The 15525-nt window shown below is 42.0% G+C and overlaps 1 protein-coding gene across 5 annotated transcripts in view; it reads left to right on the top strand.

Moving 5' to 3' along the window:
- Positions 1-15525, top strand: part of GDA (guanine deaminase) — an 86965-nt gene that overhangs the window by 14138 nt on the left and 57302 nt on the right. For 4 of the 5 annotated variants that reach the window (XM_053293714.1, XM_053293712.1, XM_053293711.1 and 1 more), the window contains exons 2-3: positions 3359-3447; positions 11235-11406. In XM_053293714.1, the coding sequence (XP_053149689.1) occupies positions 11245-11406 (162 nt within the window). In that variant the 5' untranslated portion in view covers positions 3359-3447; positions 11235-11244. The remainder of the gene's footprint in view (positions 1-3358; positions 3448-11234; positions 11407-15525) is intronic. The other variant, XM_053293713.1, reaches the window with a different exon arrangement.

Raw genomic sequence — 15525 nt, 5'->3', positions numbered from 1 at the left:
ACCCCTCTTTACTTCTCATAAGGCCTTCAGGATGTCTGCCCAAGTGCTAATTCCTTTTCTGTCATTTTCTGCAAAATTCCTGTAGTGCTTGGCAAGGGGTTTTCTGTGCAAGGAAACAGCATCAATACATTTTGCAGCTTGAATGACTGAAGTTGTCTCCTCATCTTGCACAGTTCCCACACACTACTCAGGTGTGGTATTACAGACAGCGATAAGCTGTGCTGTTCCAAACACAAGTTTACTCATTCTCCACATACTCCTGCAGCCATTCATCTTCCTTCCTAGTGTAAATCCAAGCTTTGTTTAAATGCAGATTAGATTATGTTTGCAACGCTACCTGCAGGGACAGTGCCACCATTCTGCGGATAGGTCCAAAGAACTTGGCCACTACTCCTTGTGGAGCTGCCCCAAGCACCCTAGCCACACCCCTTGCATCTGACATCAAATGCAGGGGTGTGTGGCCATATGCAGAAATGTGGCTCTGTTTGTGAGACGGTTCAGCCAGCACTGGGTTCCCAGCATGGCTGGGAGTGCATCTCTCTGCCTTTCAAGGGAGGGAAAAACACTCCCAGCCAGGCTGGAAACTCAGTGCTGGCTAAAGCACCTTGCGAAGACGGCTCTGTTTCTGTATATGGCCACGTCTCCTGCAGATGATGTCTCAGATGCAGGGGTGTGGCTAGGGCACCTACGAACCGCTTTTGGAGGGTTGCGCCCACATCTCCACTGGGTTCCTACGTGCCTGGTCACCTGCCAGCAGCTCTTGCTTTCCAAAAAGAATCAGCCCTTTCCCCCTTTCATCAGAAAAGTAATAATCAGTTCCTGGAAAGCAAGAAGTGGCTAGCAGGTGGTGCTACACAAGGTCCCTACTCCGTGGCTGAACAGAGGGCAAAGTTGCTCTGGAAAGGAAAACAAAAGTCTGTAAAAATGTGTGAAGCATGAGTAAACTCATGATTGGAACAGCTCAGGAGCAATGCAACTTATTGCTGTCTGCGATGACCTTATAGCAGTATTCCATTCATAGTAGTATTCCATTCAGTTCTGTAATACCATACCTGAGCAGTATGTGGGAGCTCTGCAAATGAAGCAACCAGTTTATCTTTGTTTCCTCTTCCCTGTAAATACTAATACCTTCCTCCTTTATTCCATTGCCCCAGTTTTGGGGTTGGTGAAGTAACTCTTTAGTCCTCCCTGACTACTCAAAAAACGTGTTCTAAAACCTCAAATAAATACTTGTTGATATTTGAAACTCTTACACTAACAAAGCCAACATCTCAAATTGACTTTGATATATGAGAGGAGAGCTGGTCTTGTGGTAGCAAGCAGGAATTGTTCCATTTGCTATGCAGGGTTTGCCCTGGTTTGCATTTGAATGGGAGACGTGTGAGCACTGAAAGATATCCCCCCTCAGGGGATGGGACTGCTCTGGGAAGAGCCCCTACATGCTTGCATGCAGAATGTTCCAAGTTCCCTTCCTGGCATGTCCAAGATAGGGCTGAGAGAGACTCCTATCTGTAACCTTGGAGAAGCCGCTGGCAGTCTTTATAGATGATACTGAGTTAAAGGGACCTATGGTCTGACTCGATATTAGGCAGCTTCCTATTTTCCTATGCTTCAGCATCATTGGCTTGACTTAATTACTGTCCCTCTCATTTGCATCCCACTGCTACAATCACCAACTGTGACAGTGTCCCTGTGACCAAAGGGTTCTGCCATTCAGGAAACTGAAAATTAGTATGTTTGCTTCTTCAAAGATTATAAGGAGTGTGCGTGTATACGTAGGAGGGTGTTAAGGCAGCCAGCACTCTGAGTCCATAAAAGTTAAAAAAAAACAATACATGCATTAATGCCATCAAAGTATGAAATATATAAATATGTATCAGACCATTGCTGATGAGGAAGTAAACTAGGGATGTACAGAATATTCCAACTCTGAACGTTCCGACTCGAAATGGGCCATTTTGAGTGTTCTGAGCTCTAAACAGAACATCCTTCAAATGAAGGGCCTGTTTCAAGCTCGGAACAGGATGACCCCTTTCTGAGTTGGAACATTCTGAGTGCCATTTTGGTGGGTTGTTTACCTGTTTTTGGCACTGGCTTCCGATTGGCTTGCAATCTCCTTGCTTCTTGGTTGGCTTGTTAGCATATAAATCAAATTGATTTGTATGATAACAAGCCAACCAAGAAGCAAGGAGACCACAAGCCAATAAGAAGCCATTTCCAAAAACAGGAAAACAGCCCACCAAAAAGGTGCTTGGAATGCTAGGAACACTCAAAACATTCCGAGCTCCTTCCGTCGCAACAACTGGCTTGCCTAGTTACTCCGACGGAATGTTTTGGGCTTTATGTTCCATTCTGAGTTCAGAATGGAATGCAAATCCCGTTCCATGCACATCCCTAAAGTTAAGATTTAATGTTTATGTCTCTAATGTTTATGTGGTGCAATATATCAATAATATGCTGAAACATCTTATATCCCTAATCTCTATGTGTCTTTGAGCTGGTTTGGATGATACGCTGAATCAAGAGTATCATATGTGTGGCAGAAGTGTGCATGTCTTCTCTCAACCCAGTGCATCATTGTCTAATTGTGTGGAGGAGGGCTGTACAAACTGCTCCTCCATGTGCAGTTTTAGTAATACCTTAAAGTAGTACCAACATCACATGTTGTTGTGTTGTTTGGATGAATTGCCACCCCCACGTGATTAGACTATGGCACATGGAGGCAAGAAATGTTGATATAACCTGTAGTCTATAGAATTATCAGGGTTTTGTAGCTGTAGAACAAGAACAGCACATGAATGCTTCCAGTTAAGGGTAACAGAATTTTGCAGTGAGTTATCACACCACAGTCTTTACTGTAATGGGTGGACAATATTTTGAAGTTGCCTGGGAAGAACAATTAAGCAGAACATCTAACGTGAATCCATTTTTATTGTAAAAACGTGAGCCTAAACTGAAATAAAAAGCACCTTTACTAATTTACCTATGTACTTCTAAAGTTTACAAGAAACACACACACTGTCATACCAAACATACAGGAAAGGTTGGATAGTACCTTACTGGCCAATGCAATTAAAAAGCGGGACATGCCAAGAGAGTGCCCATCAGGCTATCTTCCTCAGATCCGATGTCTGCAAGCCCTCACATGAGGGTAGTCTGTTCATCTGAATTACCATTTGGATGAACAGCCCACTTCCATGTGATAAAGGAACATGCTGTAAGGGTGTGGGGTTGTCGTCCGCAGATGTCCTGACAGATGCACTCTTGGTGTATTTGCTTTCTAATAGCATGGGTCTGTAAGTTATCAACCAAACCATTCCACATATTGGAATTTCATATTCTTTTTCCCCTTCCTTAGATTGCATTTTTGGAACCAGCTGAAGAACAAGAGAAACTGGCAAAGAAGTGGGGATTCAAAGCATCTGAAATACGGGAACTCAATAATAAGTATGCATTTGTTTTAATTTGCTGTTGTCATAAGGCATTGTCATCTCTTTTTTTCAGTGGTGATTATGATAAAAATATTCAAGAAACATTTTTCTGAGTGCTCATAGTGCTTTATCTACAGTAAATATTTCAACAACTGTAAGGTAGGTTAGTAGTATTATCCCCATATTACTAAGGTGGGAGGCAGGCCTGAGACTGAGAGATGGTGGTTTAGAGAAGGCTACAAAGTGAGTTCATGGCTGAGGTGCAAATTGATCCAGGGACATCCAGCTCATTCTCTTAACCATTTCAAATACTTTTGATCTGCACTTTGATAAGCCACATTGTGCACACGCAGAAATATGAACCCAGTTACTTGCAGGAAATATGTTACTCACAGAACTGGCAGAAACTATTTTGGATACTTTATTTGCAGGAAAGTGCCATAAGAACATAAAAACAGCCCTGCTGGATCAGGCCAAAGGCCCATCTAGTCCAGCATCGTGTTTCACATGGTGGCCCACCAGATGCCGCTAAAAGCCTACAGGCATGCCCTGAGGCATGCCCTGAGTTGAGGGCATGCCCTCCCTCCTGCTGTTACTCTTCTGCGGCTGGTAGTCAGAGGCATCCTACCTTTGAGGCTGGAGGTGGCCTATAGCCCTCCAACTAGTAGACGATGATAGACCTCTTCTCCATGAAGTTATCCAAACCCCTCTTAAAGCCATCCAGGTTGATGGCTGTCACCACATCTTGTGGCAGAGAATTCCACAAGTTGATTATGCGTTGTGTGAAAAGGTACTTCTGTTGTTGGGCCTAGATTTCTTGGCAATCAATTTCATGGGATGACCCCTTTCCAAAAAGCTTTCAACAAAGTTCCTCATCAAAGACTCTTGAGGAAACTTAGCAGTCATGGGATAAGGGGACATGTGTGGATTGGTAACTGGTTGAAGGACAGGAAACAGAGGGTAGGGATAAATTGAGAGTTTTCACAATGGAGGAAAGTAAGAAGTGGGGTCCCCCAGGGAGCTGTACTGGGACCGGTGCTTTTTAATTTATTCATATATGATCTAGAGTTTGGGGTAAGCAGCGAGGTGGCCAGATTTGCAGATGACACCAAACTATTTAGGGTAGTGAAATCCAAAATGGATTATGAGGAGCTCCAAAAGGATCTCTCCAAACTGGGTGAGTGGGCAACAAAATGGCAAATGCGGTTCAGCGTTGGCACATGTAAAGTGATGCACATTGGAACGATCAACCCCAACTTCATGTACACGCTGATGGGATCTGAGCTGTCAGTGACTGACCAGGAGAGGAATCTTGGGGTTGTGGTGGACAGCTTGTTGAAAGTGTTGACTCAATGTGCGGCAGCTGTGAAAAAGGCCAATTCCATGCTAGGGATCATTAGGAAGGGGATTGAAAATCCAAGATGGGAAGAAACAACAGTCCAGAGTTGCACCCTGACCATTAATCTTACTTATCTGGAAATCAGTTAGATGATCTAACTTCAGTGAATACAAATCTAGGAGAAGATTTTGCATTTCTTCTCGATTCTCTAAATACAGACACTATGCCAAAAAAGAAAAAGAAAAAGAAAAAAGTTTCCGAAAGCTCAGTATGACTCCTTGAAATATTATTCATATTCATTTTCTAGGTCTCCCCTCTTAAATTTCTTTTTCTGTCTGCTTGCAAAAATCCTACGGAGAATATACTTATAAATGATTCGCTGTCATAGAGGCTATTCACACATGTGTGCAAAGCTGGGCTAAGGAAGCCCAGAACAGTTTTGCACGTACGTGTGAACTGCCGGAATTGGGCTGATCCCGGCGGCAACATGGCAGCAAACCCGCTTAAGCAGCCACCCTTGAAAACAAGGTTAAGGAAGTGCGTGCTCGTTTTCTGATCATCTGGCTGCCAGACTGCGGGGAGCCCACGCGGGGGGGGGGGGTAGGGGGATCCCCATGATGCCTTGCATGGTGCATCACAGTGTTTCCGGGGGCTGGGATGACACATCCCAGCCTCTGGCCCTCTCTGCTGCCTCAGCACGGGGAATTGACAGGGTGAGCCGGGAGCATGCCCAGCAACGCCAGCGGGATCATCTTCAGGGAAGTACAGTAGTCCCTCGACCTATGAACTACTCGACAACCAACGTTTTCGACTTACGAACGCCAAAAAAGACCGGAAGTAGTTGGCGGTTTAGATTTGGCTTCCTTGACTTACGAATTTTTAGATGCGGTTTCCTCGACTTACGAGTGTTTCCAGACCTCCGTGGGTGCGCTTTTCGACCTACGAAAATTTCGACTTACGAACGTCCGTTCGGAACGGATTAACTACGTAAGTCGAGGGACCACTGTATAGTATAACCCACCTTCCCTGAAGTCCGCTCTGGAGCCCTTCTCACAAATCATGAGAAGAGGCTCATAGTAAGTCATGGAACCTGTTCAGGCAAAATGTGCCTCCAAATACCAGTTGCTGTGGGACAATTAACAGAAAGAGGCTTTTGTCTTCATCCCCTGCTTGTGAGCTTCTCATGGACATCTGGTGGGCCATCATTGCAAACAGGATGCCAGATTAGACCTATCTCTGGTCTAATCCAGCAGAGTTTTTCTCATGTTTTTCTTAAGGAAAAATTCCTTAATGAGAAATGAAAAAATCTGGAATGTCAAGAAAAGTACCTAGGAATTACATAAAGGTTAGTTTGGCACAGGTGCATTTAATATAATTAAATATAATTATAATTCAGTGCATTTCCTTATTAAAACACATGGAAATTCTAAGATAAAAACCCTTCAGTTTAAGAGAAAGGTTAAGAGACTTATAAATTCTTTCATGCTACAGAAAGCACTGAAATAGTGTTAAAGCTCCTGCCTTAACTTCTGCACCAGTAAGCAGTAAAGATGCAGTATATTCTCACATACTGTTTGCTTACAACTAAAACTTAAAATCTATATGAGATGATAGAAAGGTGTGCATGCATTTCCAGTTTCTAAACTTTTATAATTAGCAGTCACAGTCAGAGGGAGCGATCCAGATTGGGACCATGCAGAGGAGACGGGCAGTTTAACCTTTTGCCCTGCACCACTTTTCTGATAAAAATAACCCTAGAAGCTATTATTTGCTTATTAGGAAAACCATACACATATGTATGGATTTTTCTAATGGGGCATATAGTTTCATCAGGGGGATTTTTGCTGGGAAAAATTACATTTACATTAAAAATGACATTAAATTACATTTATTTACATTTTTACATTTATATCCCGCTCTTCCTTCAAGGAGCCCAGAGCGGTGTACTACATACTTGAGTTTCTCCTCACAACAACCCTGTGAAGTAGGTTAGGCTGAGAGAGAAGTGACTGGCCCAGAGTCACCCAGCTAGTATCATGGCTGAATGGGGATTTGAACTCGGGTCTCCCCAGTCCTAGTCCAGCACTCTAACCACTACACCACGCTGCTTCTCATGCATGAGAATAATGCATGAGAAAAGGCTTTAACTACTTCTCTCCTCCCACCCCATATACTTCTTGGTCCCAGTGCAGTTGGGGGAGATGCATGTACTGTTTGCAAAACATTGTTATAGGATCAGAGATGAATTCACACATTTCTAGTGTCTTGTCTAGTTCGCTAGTGTCTTGGCTTTGCCTTGGTCTTTCAGTCGCAGTCCTCTTCCTCTACTGGTTGAGAGTAACACAGAATCAGGCACCAGTGCTATATACATGTTCAATAAGAATGGGATTACGTGTTGAAATTAACAATACAGAAAGCCCATTGGAAGATATGGATGCAACAGCATTGCTAACTTGCTCACTTTTTCACTCCATTCTTGCCCCCAAACACTTCCCCACCATGAGGTTCCATGCATGTTGACACACCTGTATCTGGGTTGCTTCTCCATTCCAAACTGCCCGCTCACAACATAACATTGATTTAGCTTTGATTTATATGTGTAGCTTTAAGTATATGCAAATCTGAAAACTATTAACTCTAGCCATTCTGCTGAAATGAAAGGGACTGCAACCAAAGGTTGCTTCAGCAGTAGGGTACTATTCTGAGCACATTTACTTGAAATGAAGTCCCACCTTTAATCCCAACAAAACACATTTAGAATTGCAGAATGAGTCTGCACTGAAGATGAAATATTCTTTTAACATGGCAGAAACGTTCTTTTTGAACTCTGTTGGTTTACATCTATAAAGCTTTGCCACAACATGTTGGCTGCAAACTCCAGCTGAGTTAATAAGTGTGCATAGCAGGAAACTGGAGAGCAGCATGATGCCTCTTTGTTTTAGCTTCTTGTACAATAGAAAGGGGGGGCGGATTTTAGTGTGTGTGAGATGTGTTTGTGTGCATCATACCCTGCTAATTAATACCCAGCAGAATGTGTAACACATTCATACACAATTCAGCCAGATTTCATTAAAATTAAGTAATAAATTTTGATGCAATCATTTTTGCAAGGTTGAGATTTGTTTTCTCTGAATGTTAGGATTGTCAAGAAGTACTAGCATAAATACTCGTGGAAAGGAAATTTTATTTACAGTGCTTAGCACAAGAGATGCCTGATGGGCTGTTGCAGTATTAATACAGCCAGAAAAGGCTTGAATGTTTGCCAGAAAGTTCATGAATCACGAATGATAATTGACTAAAATGCTGAGAGTAATATATGAAGTGTGGACATGAACAGAAGCAGGCATCCCCCAGGTTGCTGAATCAGTATTCTGTTACTCATAGAAGAAACTCTCATAAAATACATTTTGTATTAAATTTATCTGCAGGGGGGGGAGGGAGGATTCAGAATTAGGAGTGCAATCTACACAAGGATTTATTTGAGCCTCTTCCCCTCCTTACATGCCAGCATGGGTGGCTGAACCATTACAAACCCCAGGCAACCTGGGGAAAATGCTTACTGGTGTAGTGTAGTGGATGAGTTATGAATCTGAAAGTCCTCAGTTTGAATCTCACATCTGCCATGAACCCACAGAGTGGCCTTAGTCAAGCCACACCCTCTCAGGCTCAGTCCCTCCATCTGCTGCAATATGAAGACAATAATACTTACTGTCCATGATTACACGATAATATAAATGTGAAATGCTTTGACCACTCAAAAGTGCTCTACTGTACAGATGCTTAGTGTAAGACAGACACTGGAGATTAAATCAGTCTAGAAACAGTGTGTTCTGCTTTGAAACTTCTTTTCCTCTTCCCTGATATGTGGGGCCTCTCCGGGTGGGCTCACACATAGCACTGAACCTGGGGTTTGGTGGAGCAGCCGGAGCCTGGGAACATGCACTCACCCTGCTTCTGTTCTCAGGAAGAGTGTGCAGAACTTGAGCATTTTATACAAATCCATTAGTCTTGGCATATTTTGTCCTACTTGAGGTATGGAACCTGACATCTGTCCCTCAGTCCAAATCTTAGTTACAGATGTCAAGTTTCATATAGCAAGTAGAGCAGAATATTCCAAGATTGGCAGAATATTGGATTGGACATCATTCTTATGATTCCCATTCGCAGCATATCCTTCTTCAGAGTGTAAGTAGGGTGTGTATGCAATCCTGGGGCTCTGGCCACACTGTCGAACCCACCCTCTATCTACTCAGTAGTGAGGAGCTTCATTCTGAATCTGTATAGGGGCTTTGTCGTTCATTCTTAATTAATGTGTTCCAGGCTTGGTAAGCCAAGGTATAAATTAAGCCCTGCCTTAAAGCCACACAACAGCCCCCTAATGGCACAGTGGGGAAGTAACTTGCCTAGCAAGCAAGAGGTTGCTGGTTTGAATTCCCGATTATACGTTTCCCAGACCATGGGAAACACCTATATTGGGTGGCAGTAATATAAGGAGATACTGAGAGGCATCATCTCATACTGCATGGGATATGGCAATGGTAAACCCCTCCTACTAAAGAAAACCACATGGCTCTTTGGTCACCAGGAGTCTACACTGACTTGATGGCACAACTTTACCTTTACCTTTAGAGCCATACAACATTTGCCTGCATGCAGCTAGCACTGATATTGCTCTTTTCTTGGTTGGGAGGTTTGGAACAGCTTTGACCGCTGTAAAACATATAGGCTGAGAAAAGGGCAGCACCAGTAATTGTTGCACAGTGTCTGGTCAGTTCATTATTTGCCTTCTGAGGTTTCCTGGGATTTCCTGGGGTTCAATTGCATGTCTAGAGCTGGCATGGATGGGACAGAATAAACTGGGCTACGCCCTTGAATATGGATTATTCATTCAGAATCATGCTGAATAGCCATGTTATCACACTGCTTATCTTACTATTTAATCAAAGTTTATTTTTTTAGCTTTCTCCAACCCTTCTTTCTAACCCAGTTGCCCTAATTAGTGTATTTCCTATGAGAATTTATTTAGGACAGGCTAATAGTGGGTGGCACGACTCTGAACCAACTGCTGAATAATAATATTTTTGAAATGAAACAACTCTGGACATAGTTGATTCACATGCTCCAAGCATAAAGATCCTGTCAAAAATTTGTTTTAACGTGATTTTTAGGTTTTAGGTGTTGTTTGGTTTAAATCGTAAACCATCCTGAGATTTTATAATATAAAATGATATTATTAAATATTGTAGTATATTATATTTTTTATAAAATTATATTATACAATATGATAGATATAATTACAATTTTATAGGGAAATTGTATCATATAATATAGCGCTGCAATCTTCTTTCATTGCTGTTTCTTATTTTCATGAATAATGAAAATAAGTTACTGGAGACTAAACAATTGTATCAACCACCAACTTGTATAGAATGCTAATATAGTATATACCACCCCTGTTCCTGTGACAGTTCTTAATTTCAACAGAAATCTTCTCATATCTGGACCTAGAATTTGAACCTGTTGGGTATTACCTGGGAGCCTTTCCGCTACCTGTAGATCTAGTTGGTAGAGGTGATAATGAACATTAATAGAATGCCTGAAGCAGCTCTTGTGACAAAGTAATTCCTTATTACCATCATCACTTGGGGTACTCAAGGCTAACACTGTCCAGTTGTGGGAGAAAGAGACCCATTTCAGATGGTGCTAATCAATAATAGTTTTGGTGCAAACTGTTAGAGGCCTCTAATCTTGACAGTGTCCAAATTGTGGGCTCACCCATCTCTTCAGATGCCTTTCAAGCATGGCACTTGCAACATGTGCAGTTCAGGCATGGAATTGCAGCATGTTGTCACTCAGGCTGCTACTATAAACACCCATTCTGTCATAATTAGGTGACCACAAGCAACCTCCACACTTTTGTGATTAAAGGACAGGACTTTCATATCTTCTCTGTATGTGCTTGAATTCCAACACTCATCATTTACACATGAGCACTACTGTTAGCTATACTGAGATGATATATATGAGGCTATGAATATGTGGCTGCAGGGAAAGATTGTGTCTTCAGGTCCTGTGTTTTGCAAGCTTTCCAACTGCACATACAGGTCTACATGCATACACATTGTACACATGTAGATTCTGTTCCTGACTTTGGGTGGGCACGACAACTAGCAACTGTAATCCCATTCCATCCCTGAATCAATATTCCCATGTATATCATATGAATAAGGTTATTGTTTTTACCAAAAAGGGAAGTATTCCTTCCATCCAATTGTGAAATCTGATCCTTAGATGCTGATCATGTGATAAAGCTCTTTCTCAGTTTTATTATACTCTCATGTTAGCATGTTCTACTTTCATGTTACAGAAGCTAATGTTAAGACAAAGGAATAAAAGGCTTATAAGAATAGGATTTTAAAAGTTGGCATCATTTCTCCCTCCCACCCCATGGTTTTCCTCCACAGTGAGTTCTTCATGCCAGGTTTGGTTGACACACACATCCATGCTCCACAGTATTCTTTTGCAGGAACACGAGTAGATCTGCCTCTTCTGCAGTGGTTGGAGAAATACACTTTCCCAACAGAGGCCAAATTCAAAGACAATGGTTTTGCTGAAGAGGTGTACACTAGAGCTGTGGTAAGTACATTCTCTGTATTCTTTTATGATAGCTTGCATGAGTACTTTGCTGAAGTCTGTATTTCTATCTCACCCTCTTTAGAACTCCAGATGCATACTGAACAACAGTATATGAAGAACAGTTCCTTTTTTCTGAACCTCATTACTGAGTAATGAACAATTTATGGTGGTAAAGATATGACCAACCAAGATATCTAGTAAACTCTACTCTAAAGTAAATTATTAGAATTACTGACTTCTTTAGTAAGGTCAGCAGCCAAATTAATAAGACACAGGAGGTTAAAGATAAAATCCACTGCACTGTTACTTGGGAGTAAGTCCCACTGAACTCAGTAAGTCTTACTTCTTAGTAAGTTGTTATGCTGTTAGGCATAACAATTTTTAAGAGTCAGTTCACTATAATTTCTTTGTCCATTTAAATGAGTTTGGGATATTATGACTGAGCTGTCATATGTTTTAACAAGTCTTGGCTGACATGTTGGGCAGTGAAACTTGAGTGCCTAAAATATTGGTGATCTTGTACAATTACTTAAGGTTGCAAGGTTACACTTCTGCAATGGGAAATGATGTAAGTGTAGTGTTCTGGAAGTACACAACTTTAAGTATTTATGCAAGAGCATCCTTGTGCAAGAGGGTTGGCCTTTTTTTAGGTGCTTGCACCAGCATGGGTTCAAAACCACCCATGTTACACTGCACAGTATGTCAGCCCTCATGTCTTGGGATACTGTGGGAAAGAAAGCTAAGTAAAATGGATAGATTGTCCAGGGTTGTTTTGGTGGAGTGAGAAGCTAATTAAGGCTGCTGGTTGTTTGTGACAAAAACATTTGGCGTTAGGGATGAGCTTCAAGCACATTTTGGAAATGGGGCCCAGGAGCTTTAAAAAAGAGGAGAGCAGGTCCTTATGTGCTTTCTGCAGCCCCGTGCAGCTTCCTGCTGGGGTGGCATGGGTCCCTAGAAGCCCCACACAGCACCAGCAGGTAAATGGTGTCTGCCTGGGTGTGGACGCCATGTGAATGCTGACACCATGCGGGGCTTCTCGTAGGGATGTGCACTGTCCCAGCAGGAAGCTGCATGGGGGCGGCGAGAAGCAGGTAAGAACCTGTTCTTTTTCTTAAAACGCCTGGGCCCCACTTCCAAAGTGTGCTCGAACTGCCGTTTCAACCACGGTTTGTGCACATCCCTACTTGGCATCCTCTGGCTGCAATCCAGTCAAAATTAAATTCTTTTAAAGTACCATTTATTTCAGTGGAAGAAGTAAGCATGTGGTTGATCCTTATCCTTTGAAATCTATCGGACTTAAATGTGTTCAATTCTGTCTGGATTGAGTTCTTTACAGGTCACAGACTCAGCGCTGATTTACACACCCAAATGTGATCATTTTTCTTTCCCCACCCTTTAAGATCTTGAAGTTTCACCTCTCCCACCTCTGGAAAATCAAGGATTGCCATTCTAAAAACAAGAAGTTAGGATGAATGAATTTATTAAAACAAAATCTCTTGGAGAGATTCAGTGGTTGGGTTCTGCTTCATACTTTGAGAGTTAGATGTGGGGTTGGGAAGGAGTTTTTAAGTAGGTCACATTTGCTGTTGACTCCCAAGGTGCGGTAGAGAGAGTGTGTGCCTTCTTTGATAGAATTTGGCTTAGTTCATTTACCTAAGCTACTGAGTAAATGATGCATTTACTCAGTAAATGATGCATTTAATGATGCATCTCCATCATCTTCCGTGGAACATGTTGTCAAAAACAAGCATGCTTATTCTGGTAATGACTCAGCTGAATGAACAAGCCTTTCTGGTTATTGAACAAATAATGTGATAACATTGGTATGGGGGGAGGGTTGTACATTTTTATTGACTGTTTTAAAATGCAGTAAAAGTAAAAGGAGAAAAACACTATGGAAGTGTAGTCAAGAAAGAGCAAACAAAAGGAAAAGCAGTCTGCTAAAAGGAGACTCATATAAGAAGATTATGAAGGAGGAAATATACTGCTCACCTGTTTGTCTTGGGTGAGGCAGATTTGACCCACCCAGTCTTAATGAAGCATGAGGTTGGGTGTGGGTATACATGTGTGTTGATTGGTTGTGGGGCCTGGACAGGCAGAGCAAATGAGCTGCTGAAGTTGTTGCCTGCAAAGTCCCTCACTCAGCTTCTGAGAGGCATTCCCCCCTCCCACCCCAGAGCACATTGTGGGGTTTGCTGATCTGTTTAGGGGGTCAGGAAGGAATTTTTTGGCCCTCCATGAATTGGCTGAAATTGGGGGGTCGTTTTTTGCCTGCCTCACACTGTTCTCCAAAGCTAGGTTTCCTGGTCACAACTGGCAGGTGCACTGCAGGTCTTTGGACACCTAGATCATCTTAATGGTGAGCACCTCAAGGCATGTGTTCAGCATGAAGAGTTCTTTGAATCATTCCCTAGACTAGGCATTATAGCTGCTGCTACTTTACTTGGGGGCAGTATCTGCATATACCGTTTGCTTTAAAAAGGTGTCCTTGTGCAGCTGTGTCATTGCAGAATGACGCAAACTAGAGGGAAATCCTATTGAACTGGTATGGTTGTGCAAGGACATAGTTTCAAACCAAAAAGACCATGGGGGGAAAGTGGCAGGGTGGAAATGAAGCGCAGTCATGGCTGGGTGGAGAGCTCTGAAATTTGGAACAAAGATAGTGGATGATGGCAGGACTCTGTATTTAATATCATGTCAGTCAGTCAATCTAATGGTTTTAATGATTTTTTTTTTAATTTTCAGATGCAAAGTTATTTTTGCCATGTTTCTCTGATGTTAGTGTGCTTTTGTCTTAATCTTTTAAGAATCATTAAAAATAAACAGATCTACCGATGAACATGAAATTAATACACAATCCTGCCATCCTCTACTATCTGTGTGCCAAATTTCAGAGCTTTGTGCACAGCCATTACTGCACTGTGAATTTTTATTTCTGTTCCACATAGTTTGAAATGGTTTCCTTGTGCAACCACACTAGTTTAAAAAGATCTTGCATATCTGCACCTTGCCAATTTGTTTTAAGCTCAAGAGATCAATAATTACAGCTGGGGAAAATTGCTTAAACTTCAGACAGCGGCTGCAGATGCCATTTTGTATTTCCACCACATTTTATCTTCTGATTTTCCAGTGAATACAATGGAAGTTCTGTGGATTGTAGGGGGAACTATACAGTGAGCCACACTTTCCTTTTGGATCCTGGAGGCACCCATGGATTTTTATTTTTATGGGGTCAGGTTCTAGCCACTCATGAGAGTCCCAGACAAAGCTTTTATTCAAGGCTACATGGCAGTAATTTTGGCAGCTGGATGAGCGAGCACACCAGTGGTCTTGCACAAGAGCACCATTTTTAAAAATAAAGAAAAATAAAATAAATATAAAGGGGGAGTTTCCTAAGAACATTGGATTGTGCTTCCATGCAGTTATGTTTCCCTTAGAGCATTGGGATACACACACACACACACACACACACACACACACACCAGGAAACCATGCATGTACATATGCAGTGTCCACTCGTTGTCTTACAATGTGCCAATAGAAAGCAGGAGGCGAGGTATCCCTACCTCTCCTGCCACCGTATTGGCCAGAAATGGGTGGGGTAGATAGGGAGAAGCCTGCTGTATGAACAAACCAAGGTTTGGAAAACTGTAAAAAAAAACCCGTAATCAATGCAATAAAAAGCAGCAATGTGAACAGCCCAGCCCAGACCCATGAAAATGATGAGGAGGTGGAATTTAAAAAGAAGAGGGAAGGAGTCACACTACTGAAGTGTTATAAAAGCACCATTCAGGCAAGAAACAAATCATTTTTAAATGACTTGGAGGTAAAATTATAAACACGTTGTTTCCCTGTAAAGTACCCATTACTTCCTTTTTGTTCTGACTGTTGCCTCTGGTCAAGAACATTTTGTAGATTTTTGAAGCACTATAAAACCCTGCCTAATCAGCGGTGATAGCAAATGAAAAATAAAGCAGAAGACTTTTTAGTTGGTGATTACAATCTTCAAGCTACTTGATCAGCAACTGATAACACTGTGGTGACACCTGAAGTTAGTGGCCTAGACATTACTGTCTAACTCTGTTCATGAAATGAATTTCTCTGAAAGTAACTAAAATT

The sequence above is a fragment of the Hemicordylus capensis genome, chromosome 2, assembly GCF_027244095.1.
Source record: "Hemicordylus capensis ecotype Gifberg chromosome 2, rHemCap1.1.pri, whole genome shotgun sequence".
In the NCBI taxonomy this organism is placed as follows: Eukaryota; Metazoa; Chordata; class Lepidosauria; order Squamata; family Cordylidae; genus Hemicordylus; species Hemicordylus capensis.
This window is presented reverse-complemented; position numbering and strand designations above follow the sequence as displayed.